Source organism: Lampetra fluviatilis, chromosome 28, assembly GCF_964198595.1.
Source record: "Lampetra fluviatilis chromosome 28, kcLamFluv1.1, whole genome shotgun sequence".
In the NCBI taxonomy this organism is placed as follows: domain Eukaryota; kingdom Metazoa; phylum Chordata; class Hyperoartia; order Petromyzontiformes; family Petromyzontidae; genus Lampetra; species Lampetra fluviatilis.
In genome coordinates, this window is record NC_136302.1 from 11,836,596 (window position 1) to 11,856,823 (window position 20,228).

Here is a 20,228-nt window from a genome sequence, read left to right on the forward strand (position 1 = left end):
TTAGTAAGCACCTATGAAGGCCAGCACGGCACACGAGGGGGTGGGTAGGCAACACCACGCCCGGCCGCATTTGTCTCCCCCAGTGGCAATGTTTACACATCGCACCAGGTACTCATGTAAGGCTGAGTCGACCTAGGGGAGGCCCAGGACCGGTTCAGATAATCGTCACTGGTGTTGGCCCAGTGAGCGGGAATCGAACCCGGGTCGCCGGGTTTATAGCGCAGCGTGCTAACCACCACACTATCGCTCCCCACACTCACACATACACACACACACTCACACAAACTCACACACACTCACACACACTCACTCACACTCACACACACTCATTCACACTCACACACACACTCATTCACACTCACACACACACATACACACTCACTCACACACACTCACACACACACACACACTCATACACACTCACACACACTCACACACACTCATATACACACACACTCACACACACTCACAAACTCACACACACTCTCACACACAATCATACACACTCACATACTCACACACTCACACACTCATACACCCTCACACTCACATACTCACACTCATACACACTCAGGCAGCAACCGCATGCACGCAACTCAAAATACATTCATACCCAGAGAGGAACACACGCTCCCATACTCGTACACACACACAAGCTCACATACTCGTACACACACACACGCTCACACTCCTACACTCCTACACACACACGCTCGCACATTCGTACAAAAATACCCCGTATAGCCTTAACAGACTGTAGGGGCAAGTGGCGTTAGCGAGCACCTATAAAGGCCGGCACGGCACACGAAGGGGGTGAGTGGCCAACACGACGCCCGGCCGCCTTTGTCTCCCCAGTGACGATGTTTACACACCGCACCAGCTACTCATTTGTGGCTGCGTTGACCTACGACAAGTTCAGAAAATCGTAACTGGTGTTGGCCGTGAGCAGGAATCTAGCCGCCGGGTTCGTAGCTCAGCGCAGTGACCGCTACACTACCGCTCCCCACACACAGATACACGCACACGCAACAGTCGTACAGACACAACACAAAGACACGTGCACGCACACTCAGCGCATAGTTTCTCTAGATACCAATCGTTGATTGAAAGATTCTCATTGCAAAACTTCCGTTGCGCGAGTCGCTGTCTTTTTGATGTTGTTAATCATAAACACTTCTGCAGCACTGGTGGTTCAGGGTAACGTCGCAGTTCAAACTATTACATCTATAAAACTCGTTTTTATTTTACCAGGGAAGGCCCGCTGAGCGAAAAAGCAACTTTTCAGAAACGACCTGAGTATCACAAAAGATAGCTCAACCCGAGTGTCATCACGTGGACATTTATAGCGAAACGTCGTACTACTCAAAAATTGTAAATGCTGTGGTTTCACGCTTCAACACACTGGTGGACTAAAGTAGTGAACTATTTGTCTTTTGTCAACGTGACACTTTTTTGCTGATTGGCCGTGTCGGGTGGTGGAGGGTTACGACACATTTATAAATAACGAGATCTAACCCAAAAACGTTCATTATGAATTTATAGCAGCCAAATAATCCAAACGCATCATTTTGATTAAAAATGCAGAGGGAAAAACTGGAAGACCCGGAGTAAAAAACACACGTGACCACGGGGAGAGAGGCACGCAAACTCCAAACATACAGCAGGCGTCAGGGTCGGGATCGAACCCACGACCTCCTGTATACCAGGCGAGGGAGTTAACATCTCACAACCGCCGCAAACACTGAGGCTCTGGTGGTGACATCACTCCAAACCCCGCCCACCCTCCCAACAAAAATAAATAAATTTCACTCTCCCAGTGTCAAAATCGGGAGAGGTCAACAGGTCACAGTTCTTGCTCGGACCAGACGTGTGCCCAAGATGCGCCCATGACGGAACAGGGCGTTGGTAAATCTCACTCCCCTCACCACGCCAAAGCGATTTCCTGCACAACAATGAGTATTACATCAGCGCTCCTTTACCTCTTTACAGCCCTGGGCCGCCAGCAGTGGCAATTCCACATTTCTATGGCGGGGCTGGGGGGAGGGGGCGGGAACGGCAGCGAGTCTCTATCCATAGGGATGGACAACCACTCTCTGACAACAAGCCCATGGGCTGAGCAGAACACCTCGCAGACTCCCAGGATCCACTGCCGAGCTGATCTGCCCCGTCCCGTTGCCAATCGAAGTCGTCCGTGTCGCGAGCAACTCACGACCAGGCGGGGACATCAAAGCCACCGGACGAGGACTGCTTCCGTCGGCCCGCAAGGCGTCGCCACCACGACCACGACCCTCCAAGTCGTGCCGGGTGTCATCATGGTGCCTACCTCGCCTGGTACACAGGAGGACCACGTGGGTTCGATCCCTGACCCTGACGCCTGCTGTATATTTGGAGCTTGCGGTGTCTCTCTTTCTCCGTGATCGCGTGGATTTTACTCCGGGTTTTTCGCCTCAACGTTTAGAACCGACGTGGGTTTAGAGCGTTTGGCTGCTATACATTTCCACGTGATGATGAAAAGCCACTTCGTTGAGCTATCGTTGGTGATAGCCAGGTCGCCTCTGAAAAAAAGCTACATAGCTTGCTGGGGTCTTACCTGGTACGACAAACAAAAATAGTTTAAATAGTCTCCAGCGGGGCACACGCACCTCCAACCACCACCACCACCATTCCTCGTCAACAACAACAACCGCCATTCGCCACAAAGTGGCGGTGACGTGACCACGGCGCTCGTGCCAGGCTATGTGCACGTTAAGGCCACGTGAAGTGTCGAACGCCCGCCGGCAGGAGGTCACGCGGCAGACCCAGCCGGTGCCAAGGGTCGACTGACTTGAGATGACTGGCCGACGCACCACCCGTGCCCCCTACTGTGCCAGCTCGTCTCTCCACACGCGCGTACACACACACACACACACTGGCGTATGCACTCACGTGCACACAAAGACACACACACACACAGATGCAGGTTTCCCTTCACGCGGGAGTCGTAGATGCGTTCCAAAAAGTAAGGGTGCACCGAGCGAACCAGCACGAGACGGCTGTCTGCCGAGTAGCGCGCACGGCACACACAGTGAGAAACCTGAACATGCTTGACACAGATAGACACACACGCACAGACACACACACGCACAGATAGACACATAGAAACACACACAGAGGCGTGCACAGATAGACACACGCACAGATACGACAAATACACGCACAGATAGATAGATACACGCAGAGATAGACACACATACAGATACACACGCACAGAAGCGCACACACACACAGATAGACACATACACAGGCGCGCACAACAGACACGCACAGATAAATGCAGTACACAAGACACGCAGATACGCATATAGATGCGCAGACACATACAGACAGACAAACACACTAAGACAAAGTTCCCCTTTCGCCGTGAACAGACCGTGACGGCAAGTGCTATTAACAAGCCCCTAGGAGGAAGTGTTGTGGCCGCATTTGTCTCCCCACTGGTGATGTTTACACACCAGACACCAGGTACTCATTGAAGGCCGAGCCAACCTACGGCATGCCCAGGACCAGTTCGGATATTCGTGACCGACGTTGACCACGACACGACCGCTCCTCACACACAAAGACACACACACAAAGACACAAAGCTCAGACTCACGGACAGACTCACGGACAGACTCACGGACAAGGACACCGCGCCCCTGCGTGACCTTCCCCGTGTCACCGCTACGCTGCTCACGAGAACTCATCGCATGCAGTCAACAGGCCAGCCGCTCCATCACGCGCCAGCGCGCAGGTGACACCCGGTAGTGGTACAACCCTCACCTGGCTCCCCTCACCTACACACCCTCCCCCCCTGGTAGTGGTACAGCCCTCACCTGGCTCTCCTCACCTAGACACCCTCCCCTCTGGTAGTGGTACAACCCTCACCTGGCTCCCCTCACCTACACACCCTCCCCCCCCTGGTAGTGGTACATCCCTCACCTGGCTGTCCTCACCTAGACACCCCCCTCTGGTAGTGGTACAACCCTCACCTGGCTCTCCTCACCTAGACACCCTCCCCTGGTAGTGGTACATCCCTCACCTGGCTCTCCTCACCTAGACACCCCCCTCTGGTAGTGGTACAACCCTCACCTGGCTCTCCTCACCTAGACACCCCCCCCTGGTAGTGGTATATCCCTCACCTGGCTCTCCTCACCTAGACACCCTCCCCTCTGGTAGTGGTACAACCCTCACCTGGCTCCCCTCACCTGGCTCTCCTCACCTAGACACCCTCCCCTCTGGTAGTGGTACAACCCTCACCTGGCTCCCCTCACCTGGCTCTCCTCACCTAGACACCCCCCTCTGGTAGTGGTACAACCCTCACCTGGCTCCCCTCACCTACACCCCCCTCTGGTAGTGGTACAACCCTCACCTGGCTCCCCTCACCTGGCTCTCCTCACCTAGACACCCCCCTCTGGTAGTGGTACAGCCCTCGCCTGGATCGCCCTGATGGGAGTGGTACATCCCAGGGGTGTAACGTTACGTCTGTCTACTCGCAGAATAACATCGATCATTAAGCTCACAATTCAAACACAGAGTCTCGCGTGCAAAAATCAACGCGACGTCCATCCACGTGTGTCACGAGTGATGGGTTAACGTCTCCGCTCTCCAGCCACTAGAGGCCGATACATTCAACAATAAAAAAATATTGATTATATTTATTGAAACCATCTGCAACATTTTACAGTATTGCGCTCGGGCGGTTAATCGTGACACCATAGCCCCCCCCTCTCCCCTTTGCCCCCGCCCCCCACTTCAGTAATGATAGTCCCCCCCCTCCCTTACAATAATGGTTGAGCCCCACCTGCGGGCCCACTGGTCATGAGCTGCACAGGTGGGCGTTGTTTAAAGCAGAGAGATGCGTCCGTGCAAGTCCTGAACCAAGCCCAGCCCCCTCCACCTCCCCAATGTCATCCTCCCTTCTCTGCGGTTTCCTCATCCTCCTCCCTCCCTCCTTCTCCCCATGACCCCCTCCCCCCCATGACTCCCTCCCCCCCCCCAGAGTTCCATTTTATTCCTACCCCCCGGCTCCCTCCCCCCTCCTCCTCTTCCTAGCCCCCCCCCCCCCTTCTGCTGCCCCCCCCCCCCGTGGGTCCCCGTTCGGGGTCTCCCTACCCACAACCCTTCGCCCGGGGTCACGTGAGTCACAGGGGTTGTGGTGGGGGGGGGGGTCACGGGGTCACTTACCGGCGGGCGGGGGCTTAGGGGGGGGCACGACGCCCTCGCAATCCTCCTCCATGTGTGAATCGAGGCTGGGCGAGGTGTGGGGAGGAGGTGGGGGGGGGGGGCAGGTGGGGGGGGGGGCAGAGGAGGAGTTGGGGGGCTCAGTGGGAGCCGTGAATCTCGATATCCTGGAGGGGGGGAGGGGGTCGGGGGGGGGCGGCACAGAAGAGAAGACGGTCATCGTCGGCGGGAACGGCCATTCCCCAAACAACCCCCCCCACACCCCAACCATCGCAACGTCGTAATCACCGTCAACATCTTTCGCGATGCTGCGATGTAGCAACCCAGCTTCACTTCAGACCCAACGCGTCTCTGCAAACCATGAAAATCCCACCACGAGTGGAGAACGCGCGCAGCAAGCTGGCAGCAAGCGGGCAGCAAGCGGGCAGCAAGTGCGCAGCGGACGAATGTAAACACCGTGGACAAGGCAGAGGGAGCGGCGTTCATGCCCACAAGGTGGTGGGTGACATGATGTGCCTGCAAGGCCCCTCAGCACCACCTATGCCCAACTCCGACCCCGTGACCCCCACGTACCCGAATGACCCCCCACATTCCGACATCACAGTCTGTTAGGGTCACGCGTATCTAGTGGCGCTCTGTGTTCGCTTCGACCGGCCTCCAGGGGTCATGAAAAAGGGGTCACGGCCCACGACGGCCACCCCAGCCCGAGTTCACCACTCGATCCTGCATCCTCCTCCCCTCCCTCCCCTTCCTCCTCCCCTCCCTCTCCCTTCCTCCTCCCCTATTCTCCCTCCACTCTCCTCCCCTCACTCCTCTTCCTCACCGCCCTCATCTTCCTCCAACTTCTCCCTCCACTCTCCTCCACTCCCTCCTCTCCCTCACTCTTCTCCCTCCACTCCCCTCCTCCCATCCCCACCCCACTCCTTGCTGGCAACCACATCAAATTCCTGAGCGTGCGTGTGCAGAGAGCAGCACCCCACCCACACACACGGCACACGCTCTGTGTATGCATACATCTACAGTACGCATTGTACACAATTTATATACACACACACACGCGGTGTATCCAATGCAGACACATCTTGTGCACACACACACAGCGTATACACACGGCTAAACGCTTTGTGTATAAAATACTTACTCACGCCGTGTATGCAATATATTGTACACACTGTGTACATACACAGTGTTTACAATACACACACACAGTGTATACAATACACACAGTATACACAATACACACAGTGTACACAATACACACACACAGTGTATACAATACACAGTGTACACAATACACACACAGTGTACACAACACACACAGTGTACACAACACACACACACAATGTACACAACACACACACAGTGTACGCACACAGCAGCAAAGCACACCTCCCATCATGTCACGTGACCACCGCGTTGCACGTACAACGCTCTCCGCCTTGTCCAGACCACCAGCGCAAGAGAGCTGAGCGAGTGTGTCCGTGCGAGTGTATACACCGCCAGCTTCCACGTGAGCTGCAGACCGGTTTCGTCCCCGTTAGGACTCATCAGTAACAACGCAGTCATCAACGCGCACTGCTGCCGCGGTGGGCGAGCCCATATGTGTCAAAAACTAAAACATCTTGGCTGTTATTTTTGATCTTCACTGCGACCTTTACTTTACTTTACCCGCCCGGTGTTCCACCCGTTGCTCTGAGCGCGGCTCCACCGCCCCACGTTGTTGCCGGAGGGCGAATGCCTCCGACTGCTCAGCAAGCGCTTTTTGACGAACCTCCTCCTCACTCAGAGGCCGATCTCGACACCGCTGCTCGCAGTTGTCGGCAACTCGACTCGGCTCCACATCCTCCCGTGCCGCATTAGCCCAGCTCCTCTCTCTAGCCCGTACCACGCCCGTTTAGCCCCCCTCCTCCTCCTCTATCCGGTCAAACAGATGCTTGAAACAGCACACAAAAAGCACCCGGCCTTTGTGCATTATGCAAAAAGCCGTCAGCAGTTGCTGAAGAATTTCATTGTCGATCCCCTTGTCTCGCTCGTCAGCAGCACAGCAAGGAGGATGGAAACGAGTCCACGGTTGTGTCTGCATCGCTGCTTGCCTGCCTGTCAGTCGGTAGAATTGACTGACATTTATTTCGATGGTGGCCTACAAGAGAGAAGCACGGTGCAATTTATCGAGGAACCGGTTGATGTTTTTTTGCATAAAACACAACAAAGGCGGAGTGCGTGTTGTACTGGTTTTTGTGTCTGCCTGTTATTTGAAACTTGTGGTTTTCCAGCCAAAATGTTTTTTTTCTTCCAGATTGTATCATGCAGTTTCGAGTTTCAAGCTCGACGTTTGACGAGGTGAGAGCTCAGAGAGAGACCAGGATAGAGAAGTCTGGCTTATTTGCGAGAGGGACCTGGGTCATTAAAGTCTGCCTGCCTGTCGGGGGGGATTACTGCTGTGGCAGCAATCGAAAGAGGCCGTGTCGCGTGGCATCGGCTGATTCTGATAAATAAGCAAAATACAATAACATACGAACAACACACAATCTATCATCTTATCCTAAACGAATCCCGCACTGCGGGTAGTTCCACGACTTCAGATGCGCATCGCAGACACTTGAAAGATTTGGTTAATCGTAAGGCATAATCGAGAAGTGTGGTGTTTTTTTTTGCTTGTGTTCGGGCATAGTTTGTCAATTCGGAATTGGGCCAAGGGCTCCAACCACAGTTGAACGTTGGCTCAACGTTGGCGCGGGAGACATTCCCGTCAAGCACCGAGGCGTACTCGGGCGAACTCCGAGGAACCGACTCCCCCCCCCCGACCCACGGCGGCTGCGGCAGTGGTGGTGCGTTGTGCCCAGAGGTCGCAACCGGGTACCCGATACCCGTACCCTACCCGATACCCGGCTACCCGTACCCGGCCAGGTACGGGTACGGGTACCCGTTTGCGACCCTGGTGCGGCCGGGTACGGGTAGGCCGTGAGTCACTGGTGAGTCACCGTTTGTCACTCATTTCGGGTAGGGTACGGGTACGGGTAGGGAACGGGTACCCGTACCCGGCCGGGTACGGGTACGGGTACCCATTTGCGACCCTGGTGCGGCCGGGTACGGGTAAGGAATCAAAACCCGTTTGCGACCTCTGGTTGTGCCGCATGGACGTGTCACGAGGACACTGCCCCATTGCATTCAATTAAGCCGCACAAGTATTGTCTGCAAAACTAGAGATCGTTCTGCAACTCCAAATCAACGCCCGATATGTATAATGAATAATACTCTTAGGTACGTGACTTTACCGAAAGAACCAACGAGTATGGATGGATTCGTGCAGTCACGAAAGCTTCAAATCAAGAATGTATGATTCCCTGCGAACCAAATTGTATTATGTTCCCACACATGGCAGCAAGATGTCCAGGAACTCGATGCCAATGTCGAGGTCTGCTGCTGCTGGTCACGACGAGAGGGCTTTAGCAGAGAGAGAGAGACAGAGAGACAGAGAGACAGAGAGAGAGAGAGTTGGTGTCGTGTCGCTCTTCCTCCACATCCTCCTGCCTTGACGGAGCCCAGGCCACAGTTTGTTTGAATCTCTCGAAATTGAGAGAAAGAAATGTAATTTTAACCGTTCGGATAGCTACAGGCTTAGTGCTGCTTGCAAGCGAATCATCAAATAATACATTGTTTAAATGCATGCCTAAACAGGTCACCTACGTCAATGGGGATTACCTGTACACAGACTCATAACAGGTGCTGCTATTTTATTTCACGCAAACTGCAGGAGGTACAAAAACAATGTCCATGCATAATGTACGTTGATTACCATATGAATAACCCAATCGGAAATGGATACCCATTGTAATTTATATACATTTATTAATCTCCCCCCCCCCCCATCGCATGTGAAGGGCTCACAGGTGACGTCATCGCATCTACCCCTCTTTAAAAAACGAAGCATCTAGCCGTCCGCCTGATGAAGCTAGTTGTAATTACTGGCGAAACGTCGTACTCAGATTGTAAATGTTGTGGATTTGCTCTCCAACACACCGGTGCTGCTGTACTAGTGACGAATTGGCACGTTCTGTTTACGTGACAACCCTTACTAATTGGCTGTGTCGGGTGGTGGCGGGTTTAACGACACATTTATATATTTACGCGATCTAACCCCCCCACAAAAAGCGATATTATGCACAGTGAGTTTACTGTGCGGTCCGTAGCTTGAGTTTCATCGCCCATAAATCTATGGGCCTCTATGCACAACATCTCTCTGTGTCTCTCTGTATCTCTGTGTGCCTCCATGGGTTGTTAATAAATGGTCCAGAGTTGTGGCTGCATGGCCACACTCACGCTCCTGTGGATTTGTGTCTGTGATGCCCCAAATCGTGAAGGAGACGCGGTGCGGCGTCGGCCTGCCGATGTTGTTCCGATGAGGAAACTGTTTGGTGGGAGACGGAATTCTTAAACTCAACCAACACGGCTCATGTTGGTAGTTGTATCTGAGGTGAGGACGCCGTCAATTCGAATGGTCGTCGTTATTTCGAATTCAAATATGAACCAAACGACCAGGAACGCACCCAATCTCGTTAAATCTCGTGAGATCTCGTTAGATCTCGGAAGCTGAGCAGGCGTGAGCCTGGATAGCGCTTGGCTAGGCGACCGCTATGCACGCCAGGTTGCCGTAGGACTGCTGTGATCCCACCTGGAGACCTGCCTGGATTGGAACCCAAGGTACGTACGAATTTTCCCCACCGTACGTAGCAAACCGTTCAAATCGGAGGTGCGGGGGGGGGGTAAGGACAACAAACTAAACACAAAGCAAACAAACTAAACACAAAACGCAGTTCTAACGAAATGCGTTTTCAACCTAAAAGTGCGTAACTCCAGTGACTTCCTAATATCAGAAGTAAGGAGGAGCGTTCCAGACGGCCACAGAAGCGCATCTTGAAAGCGCGTGATGTGGTGAGCACCCTCTTTGTTCGATAGTTAGCCAAACGGTGCTGCTGCGAGGATGAGCGGAGCACGCGTGATGATGGTTAATGCTCCGTGACGAGATCAGCGAGGTGTAATGTCATCTGAGTGGTGCCAGGCTCAGGGCGCTGACCTCTGAGCTACCTCCGTCACCGTGTGCATGGCGAGCACGGGAACTTACTATTCGATTAATCGGATATCACCAGTGCCTATTGAGTCTTGTCTTCCTCACCTTTACCTCCCCTCCACACTCACCAATCTCCCATCCTCATCTCTCTCACCTCACCTCCACACTCACCAATCTCCCATCCTCATCTCTCTCACCTCACCTCCACACTCACCAATCTCCCATCCTCATCTCTCTCACCTCCACACTCACCAATCTCCCATCCTCATCTCTCTCACCTCACCTCCACACTCACCAATCTCCCATCCTCATCTCTCTCACCTCCCCTCCACACTCACCAATCTCCCATCATCATCTCTCTCACCTCACCTCCACACTCACCAATCTCCCATCCTCATCTCTCTCACCTCACCTCCACACTCACCAATCTCCCATCCTCATCTCTCTCACCTCACCTCCACACTCACCAATCTCCCATCCTCATCTCTCTCACCTCACCTCCACACTCACCAATCTCCCATCCTCATCTCTCTCACCTCACCTCCACACTCACCAATCTCCCAGTCTCATCTCTCTCATCTCACCTCCACACTCACCAATCTCCCATCCTCATCTCTCTCACCTCACCTCCACACTCACCAATCTCCCATCCTCATCTCTCTCACCTCCACACTCACCAATCTCCCATCCTCATCTCTCTCACCTCACCTCCACACTCACCAATCTCCCATCCTCATCTCTCTCACCTCCCCTCCACACTCACCAATCTCCCATCATCATCTCTCTCACCTCACCTCCACACTCACCAATCTCCCATCCTCATCTCTCTCACCTCACCTCCACACTCACCAATCTCCCATCCTCATCTCTCTCACCTCACCTCCACACTCACCAATCTCCCATCCTCATCTCTCTCACCTCACCTCCACACTCACCAATCTCCCATCCTCATCTCTCTCACCTCACCTCCACACTCACCAATCTCCAAGTCTCATCTCTCTCATCTCACCTCCACACTCACCAATCTCCCATCCTCATCTCTCTCACCTCACCTCCACACTCACCAATCTCCCATCCTCATCTCTCTCACCTCCACACTCACCAATCTCCCGTCCTCATCTCTCTCACCTCCACACTCCCCAATCTCCCATCCTCATCTCTCTCACTTCACCTCCACACTCACCAATCTCCCATCCTCATCTCTCTCACCTCCCCTCCACACTCACCAATCTCCGATCCTCATCTCTCTCACCTCCACACTCACCAATCTCCCATCCTCGTCTCTCTCACCTCACCTCCACACTCACCAATCTCCCATCCTCATCTCTCTCATCTCACCTCCACACTCACCAATCTCCCATCCTCATCTCTCTCACTTCACCTCCACACTCACCAATCTCCCATCCTCATCTCTCTCACCTCACCTCCACACTCACCAATCTCCCATCCTCATCTCTCTCACCTCACCTCCACACTCACTAATCTCCCATCCTCATCTCTCTCACCTCACCTCCACACTCACCAATCTCCCATCCTCATCTCTCTCACCTCACCTCCACACTCACCAATCTCCCATCCTCATCTCTCTCACCTCACTACCACACTCACCAATCTCCCATCCTCATCTCTCTCACCTCACCACCACACTCACCAATCTCCCATCCTCATCTCTCTCACCTCACCTCCACACTCACCAATCTCCCATCCTCATCTCTCTCACCTCCACACTCACCAATCTCTCATCCCCATCTCTCTCACCTCACCTCCACACTCACCAATCTCCCATCCTCATCTCTCTCATCTCCACACTCACCAATCTCCCATCCTCATCTCTCTCACCTCCCCTCCACACTCACCAATCTCCCATCCTCATCTCTCTCACCTCACCTCCACACTCACCAATCTCCCATCCTCATCCCTCTCACCTCCACACTCACCAATCTCCCATCCTCATCTCTCTCACCTCCACACTCACCAATCTCTCATCCTCATCTCTCTCACCTCACCACCACACTCACCAATCTCCCATCCTCATCTCTCTCACCTCACCTCCACACTCACCAATCTCCCATCCTCATCTCTCTCACCTCCACACTCACCAATCTCTCATCCCCATCTCTCTCACCTCACCTCCACACTCACCAATCTCCCATCCTCATCTCTCTCATCTCACCTCCTCACTCACGAGTCTCCTATCCTCACCCCCCTCCCGCCACACTCACCATCCCCACTCGCCATGACCCACATGGAAATTCTGGCAGCTGCTTCTGTGGAAACGCGGTCGTTTGCCGAGAAAGCGGAGAGGAGAGCGAGGGGAGAGTGAAGGGAGAGTGAGGGGAGAGCGAGGGGAGAGCGGGGGGAGAGCGAGGGGAGAGGGAGGGAAGAGCGAGGGGAGAGTGCAGAGCGAGGGGAGAGACCGGGGGGAGAGCGAGGGGAGAGCGGGAGGAGAGCGAGGGGAGAGCGAAGGGAGAGCGAGGGGAGAGCGGGGGGAGAGCGAGGGGAGAGTGAGGGGAGAGCGAGGGGAGAGCGGGGGGGAGAGCGAGGAGAGAGCGTGGGGAGAGCGAGGGGAGTGTGAGGGGAGAGCGAGGGGAGAGCGGGGGAGAGCGAGGGGGAGAGCGTGGGGAGAGCGAGGGAAGAGTGAGGGGCGAGTGTGGGGAGAGTGAGGGGAGACTGGGGGGAGAGTGAGGGGAGAGTGGGGGGGAGAGCGGTGGAGAGCGAGGGGAGAGCGCGGGGAGAGCGAGGGGAGAGAGCGAGGGGGAGAGCGGGGGAGAGCGGGGTGAGAGCGAGAGGAGAGCGAGAGGAGAGCGAGGGGAGAGCGAGGGGGAGAGCGAGGGGAGAGCGAGGGGAGAGCGAGGGGAGAGCGAGGGAGAGCGAGGGGAGAGCGAGGGAGAGCGAGGAGAGAGCGTGGGAGAGCGAGGGGAGAGTTAAGGGAGAGCGGGGGGAGAGCGGGGGGAGAGCGGGGGGAGAGCGAGGGGAGAGCGAGGGGAGAGCGTGGGGAGAGCGTGGGGAGAGCGTGGGGAGAGCGTGGGGAGAGCGAGGGGAGAGCGAGGGGAGAGCGAGGGGAGAGCGTGGGGAGAGCGTGGGGAGAGCGTGGGGAGAGCGAGGGGAGAGCGAGGGGAGAGCGAGGGGAGAGCGAGGGGAGAGCGAGGGGAGAGCGAGGGGGAGAGCGAGGGAGAGCGAGGGGAGAGCGAGGGGAGAGCGAGGGGAGAGCGAGGGTGAGAGCGAGGGGAGAGCGAGGGGGAGAGCGAGGGGAGAGCGAGGGGAGAGCGAGGGGAGAGCGAGGGGAGAGCGAGGGGAGAGCGAGGGGAGAGCGAGGGGAGAGCGAGGGGAGAGCGAGGGGAGAGCGAGGGGAGAGTTAAGGGAGAGTTAAGGGAGAGCGGGGGGGAGAGCGAGGGGAGAGCGGGGGGAGAGCGTGGGGAGAGTTAAGGGAGAGCGGGGGGGGAGAGCGTGGGGGAGAGCGAGGGGAGAGCGAGGGGAGAGTTAAGGGAGAGTTAAGGGAGAGTTAAGGGAGAGCGGGGGGAGAGCGTGGGGAGAGTTAAGGGAGAGTTAAGGGAGAGTTAAGGGAGAGTGGGGGGGAGAGTGGGGGGAGCGAGGGAGGTGTGAGGGGGGAATGTGGAGAGAGTTAAGAGAGAGTCAAGAGAGAGCGAGGGGAGAGCGAGGGGGAGCGAGGGAGAGTGAGGGAGAGTGGAGGGAGAGGCGGGGGAGAGTGGAGGGAGAGGCGGGGGAGAGTGGGGGGAGAGTGTGGGGAGAGTTAAGGGAGAGTAAGGGGAGAGTGAGGGGAGTGAGGGGAGAGTGAGGAGGTTGACAACAACAACAACGACCACAAGAGGAGCTCGCAAACTCGGGCACATGGCGACGTCTCCTGCCGCCCTCTCCCCCCGGGGCAACCCCCATCGGGTCCCCTCAGCAGGCCCCGGTGGTACCCCCTCGGTCTCGTAAGCACACAGGGGACTGAGGGGGGGGGGGTCGAGGTAGAACCGACTCGGCAGGGACGCGATGTGGGGGGGGGGGGGGGTGAGAGACTGCACGAGACGCGACCCCCTCAGAGGGGGTCCCGACTCAATCCCCTCCTCGGGGGTCTGAGGAGAGGAGAGAGCGGCCGGGATGAGTCGACCGTGATGCCGGCTCTTGAGGAGACACGGACCGCGCTATCCTGGGGGGCCGCGGCAGACGAGGGGGGCCGCGGGGATTGGGAGGCCGCGGGGATTGGGGGGGGGGTCCCTGAGACGCGGGGTCCCTGAGACACTCACCGAGGGGAGGCCGCGTCGCTCGCTGCCGCCGCCGTCTCTGCCCGGCCTCTCCCTGCCCCCCCCCACCCCCCCGGGGTCCGCGGTGCGCCCCCTGGCGGCCGGTGGCGTCAACGGCTCCACCGCGGACCCTGAGAAGTTCATCGTGACCATTCTCTTTCTGTGTGTCTTTGTGATGTCTGTCTGCTTGTATGTCTGTCTATAGTTTTCTGGTTAGATTTTTTGTTGCTATTTGTTTTATACCTGATGATGATTGCTTGTGTTGCAATCGAAACGTCGTAGTATGCTATTATTTAATTTATTATTTTATCTTTATACGTGACTTTACCGAAAGAACCAAAGAATTATTCCTGCAGTCACGAAAGCTCCAAAATTGAGATTCATCGTGACCCTAACCCCTAACGTTCAAACCTAGATCCTATACCAAACCCATAAACCCAAACCCCTAAACCCAAACCCTAACCCCTACTCCGATGCTAAATCCTATACCAAACCCACAAACCCAAACCCTATACCAAACCCCTAAACCCAAATCCTAACCCCTACTCATGCTAAATCCTATACCAATACCAAACCCCTAAACCCAAACCCTAATCCCTACTCTGATGCTAAATCCTATACCAAACCCCTAAATCCAAACCCTATACCAAACCCCTAAACTCAAACCCTAACGCCTACTCCAATACTAAATCCTATACCAACCCCCTAACCGCATACCTTTACCCTAAACTCTCCTTTGCTTAACCCTGCCTATCCTAAACTCACCCTCAACCATGGCTGTGCATCTCTCACCCTATTCCTGTATTGAACTGAAACCATGCGTACAGTACTACAGTACAGTACATAACCCCCATAACTCTCCCGTCCCCAACACCCCATCCTTGAGTCGAACTCGTACCCTAATTACACGAGGAGGGGGGGGGGGGTGATGGGAGTGGTGATGTTGGCCATAACCCCGCATTCCCCTAGGTTGACTCAGCCTTAGGGGCCATCCATAAATGACGTCACGCACCTAGGGGGGGGGGGGGTCAGACATTTGTGACGATGTGTGACGAGGGGGGGGGTGAGAAATGTGACGTCACATCAAAATGCGCAACTTTAAATAAATATAGAAAACACGTTCTACTTAATTAAATATACTTTTTAATAAATGTTTTCTCCTACAACATCAGAGTGCAGCGCCACATTAAATACGCACTACAATAACAATAGTTTAAAGCAATTTGAAGCATGTTTTATTTTGGGGGGGGGGGCAGAGCTTTGTGACGTCATATTTGAGGGGGGGGTCTGACTTTTTGTGACGCCGTGTGACGAAGGGGGAGGGGGGGGGTCAAAAATCGCGTGACGTCATTTATGGACGGCCCCTTATGGATGGCCTACTGCTTTGGTGCTGCGAACATTGGGCCGGCGTGGACTGCCTTAACAGGAGCTCGCTAACACCAACAAACCCGCTTACAAATCCTCGTTCCGCCACACGCGAGGTCCACAACATTCCCTATCCACTGCTGGATGGAGCCGTAATGAGCTCTCGTTTCTCTCGCTGCCTCTCTCTCTCTCTCTCGCTGTCTCTCTCCCGCTGTCTCCCTCGTGCGTGACCACGTGGCTCGATCTTCGACGCTTGTTTTTCCTGAACGCGGATATATTTTTTATCCCTTTTGTTTAATTTCAAAGGCAGAGCAATAAACATCACCGTCACCAGCATCACCACCAACATCATTATCAACTTCACCATCATTATCATCGCCAACATCATCATCGAAATCAGTAACATCACCAACTTCACCATCATCACCACCAATATCATCACCAACTTCACCACCATAATCCACTTCACCATCATTGCCATCACCAACATCATCATCAACTTGACCGACATCGCCAACACCAACATCATTGCAAACATATTCTTAGGTTTTTTCGGTAAAGTCACGAAGGTAAAACATCAAAATTAATAAAAAATAAAATAAAATAAAAATCACGACGTTTCGGACGCAACAGAAGTCTCCGTCATCAGGTGGGACCGTCACAGCCAGATTAGCTGCATCAAGATTTCACTTGATGCAGCTTATCTGGCTGTGACGGTCCCACCTGATGACGGAGACTTGTGTTGCCTCCGAAACGTCGTGATTTTTATTTTATTTTATTTTTTATTAATTTTGATGTTTTACCTACGTGACTTTACCGAAAAAACCTAAGAATATGAATCCTTGCAGTCACGAAAGCTTCAAATCTAGAATCATTGCAAACATCATTGCCTTAGCATGCGGGCTACATGACCCAGCCAACGCAGCCTTGCCTGCCGGAGGAGCTCACCGATGGGACTTTGTCCAGATGTTTCAAGAATTTGTGAGCTCCTCACACAATCCAGCCTGTTGGTTAAACCCAGGAAGGATCGTGGTCATGCCAGCCTAAATGTTTATAACCGGCGATGATTATGGGGGGTTCATCTTCGCCGGTTAGAAACATTTAGTCTGGCCTGCCTACGATCCATCCGGCAAAACATCCCCCGACCTCTTCGTCAGTGCCGGACGGTAACGCTGTGGTGAGCGGTGCGATGGGGGGGAGGACCAATTTAGATTGGTCACCTCATGGTGTTTGTCGCCAACACAGCGGCCAAAGGGGGCTATGGACGGGTGCGAGGGGCTTGTAACCCCCCCCCCCACCTTCAACTCAAAACCACGAAAAAAAATATCCAACCAACATCACCATCACAAACTTCATCGCAAGCATAACCACAAACACCACCACCATCAACATCACCGACATCATCACCATCATCACCACCGCCTATCCTGTCAACCCTCCTCGAGATCAACTCGGCAAGCATCAACACCGATTGTGGAGGACTTAATAGGTGCTCGCTAACAGGAACGCGTCCCAATATTCTATGTGAATGACCACGGGGGGGAGGGAGAACGGGGGAGGCGGTGGGGGGGGGGGCCTCACCAGCCACTAGGGGGCGCAGTCACTCCGCCCTGGGGGGCACGGGGGATGTGGGGACAGGGGGCGGGGTGGGGGGGGATGGCACGCGGGGGGGGAGGGAGCTGAGTGGGAATCGAGGGGGATGGAGAGGGGTGGGACGAGAATGAGAGGGGGGTAGAAGAAGGGAGGGGCTCGGGGGAGGGGAGGGGGCGCGGGGGAGGGGGGAGGGGATCAGGGATAGAGGAGTGGCGTGGGGGCTGATGCCGAACCGACCGGCATCCTGCCTGCCCCGTGTTGCGTGCATGTTTTAGGTCGGCTCAACCTGAAATTAATACCGAGTGCGTTGTGTAAACATCACCATTGGGGAGACGAAGGCGGCCGGGGCGTGGTTCTGGCCACCCATCTCCTTGGCATGCCGTGTCAGCCATGAAAACTATTTTAAGGACACTGTATAGGCACTCTTTGTGTGTGTGTGGGTGCGTGTGTAGGGGCGACACGGGCACGGCACCGGGCTAGAGAAGAGATGGAGTGATGTGGTACAAGAGGACGTGGTGCCGAGTGGACTTGCCGATGACTGGTATCAGCGGTGTCAAGATCGGCCTCTGTGGATGAGGAGGAACGTGAAGGACGCTACTGGGCAGTTGGAGGCAGTCGCCCTCCAACAACAACGGAGAGCGGAGGAGCGACGCTCACAAACAACGAGCGGAGCTCTGGGCGGATAAAATTAAGTTGGCACAATAGGGTGGTACGGCTGGTGCATCTGCCAGTCATCTCAGGCAACCCCGTGGCACCTAGGGTATATCACCGTGACCTCCTGCATTTTAATACTGCACGTAGCCCCAAGGTGCACCTGGCCTGGCACAAACGCAGTGGTGGCGTCACCGCCACTTCGTGATGAACTGCGGTTGTTGTTGCAGCATGCAATTGTGAAACCCCCTCATTATTTAACAGGAGGAAAGGGCAGTTGCGGTGATGGTGGTGACCTACGTATGCCCGCCTCTACCAGAGATGGACAGGAGTGGAAAGATGATGGCGATGACGAGCCAGGTGTCAGCTTCTGTGAGACCACCGCCGCGTTCGCCATCCCAGCTGATGGCTCACGTGGGGTGGCGGTAGTGGTGGCGGTAGTGGTGGTGGTGACGGTGGTGGTGATGGTGGCGATGGCGATGGTAGCGATGGCGGTGGTGGTGATGGTGGCGGTGGTGATGGTGGTGATGATGGTGGTGATGATGGTGGTGGCGGTGGTAGTGGTGATGGTGGCGGTGGTGACGGTGGTGGCGATGGTGGCGGCGATGGTGGTGGCGGTGGTGGTGACGGTGGTGGTGGTGATGGTGACGGTGGTGCCCTTGGAAACGGGTCCCCTTATTTGGGACCATCGGGCAACTTGCGCTCGGCCCGGCGTGTCCGCAATGGGCGAGGGGATCTCGACAAGAATGTCGCACAGACGACGGAGTGAAGTCGGGGGGGGGGGGTAAGATACGAGAGGGGAGAACAGACGACGAGGAGAGGCGAGCGGGGAGGGGGATGACAAAGGGGGGGCGAACAGATGAGGTGGCGGGGGGGGTAACAGATGAAGGATGAGGGGATAACAGACGAGAAGGGGGGGGGCGACCCTGCCACGTGGCCCCATGATCGTAATTAATTAATTAATGAGAGGGGGAAGGGGCGATCTCCCGTGAATGTAATTAGTGGAATGGGAGGGGGGGGGCTCGCTATGGTGGTAATGGGAGGGGGAGGGGTGTGCAGTGCTAATGAGTGGGGGAGGGGCCCCTCGTGGTGGCGCCGTGACGGGTGGGTGGGTGGGGGAGGGGCGGGTGGGTGGCGGCGCTAATTAATTCCAGACGCTAATGAGGACAGGAAGTCGCGCTCCGTCTCGCATCCCCGCGTCGTGGATTTGAGAACCCGGCAATCCGGGTTCGATTCCCACAGCGATGCTGACATCAGTGGCGAGTGGTCAATGGGAGCAAGAGGTCCTGCATGGGCCATTGGGCCCTGCTGTACACCAACCAACCGGCGTTTAGCAGCATTGAGCCGAATTCATTGACAAGGCCATGACAAAAGGGGATATTTTTTTTCTTCTGGAGGGTTCCTTCAGCGAAAGTTGGCTTCCTCTGGGAGGACAAGGAGGAGGAGCCCCTGGGAGAAAACCTTCCGCTCACCGAGACGGGTTCACGGTCCAGCTCGCCGTGCTGCCATCTCCCGGTCACCTCTCACAGCAGCCCAGCGACGTGGAGAGTTTAAGGATTTTTTGTTCGGGATCCCCAAAACTCGTTCTCAAAGTGATCAGTCGCTGGCTCGTGCCGCCACCATCACCCCCAGTGTGGGACACACGTTGTGTGTGGAACACGTGGTGCGTGACATACGTTGTGTGAAGCACGTGGTGTGGGGCGCACGTGGTGTGTGGAACACGTGGTGCGTGACCTACGTTGTGTGGAACACGTGGTGAGTGGCACACGTGTGGAACACGTGCGTGGAACACATGGTGAGTGGCACACGTTGTGGAGCACATGGTGTGGAACACGTGGTGCGTGGCACACGTTGTACGAAACACGTGGTGTGTGGAACACGTGGTGTGTGGCACACGTGGTGTGTGGAACACGTGGTGCGTGGCACAGGTGGTGCGTGAAACACGTGGTGTGTGAAACACGTGGTGCGTGAGACACGTTGTGTGTGGAACACGTGGTGAGTGGCACACGTGGTGCATGGAACACGTGGTGTGGGGCGCGATTCCACCTCACTTCATCACTCACCCTCCATAACAGCCATTCACATCACACTCACCAATCACA

The 20,228-nt window shown here is 55.3% G+C and overlaps 1 protein-coding gene across 2 annotated transcripts in view; it reads right to left on the reverse strand.

Annotated features, from left to right (window-relative positions):
* Positions 1-14,610, reverse strand: part of LOC144942795 (uncharacterized) — a 16,057-nt gene extending 1,447 nt beyond the window's left edge. The window contains exons 1-2 of one of the 2 annotated variants that reach the window (XM_078869735.1): positions 5,776-5,930; positions 5,206-5,369 (exon numbers count right to left, since the gene is read on the reverse strand). In XM_078869735.1, the coding sequence (XP_078725861.1) occupies positions 5,206-5,369; positions 5,776-5,801 (190 nt within the window). In that variant the 5' untranslated portion in view covers positions 5,802-5,930. Of the gene's footprint in view, positions 1-5,205; positions 5,370-5,775; positions 5,931-14,520 lie in introns of those variants that run through there. The other variant, XR_013639412.1, reaches the window with a different exon arrangement.
* Between the last annotated feature and the right edge of the window lie 5,618 nt (positions 14,611-20,228).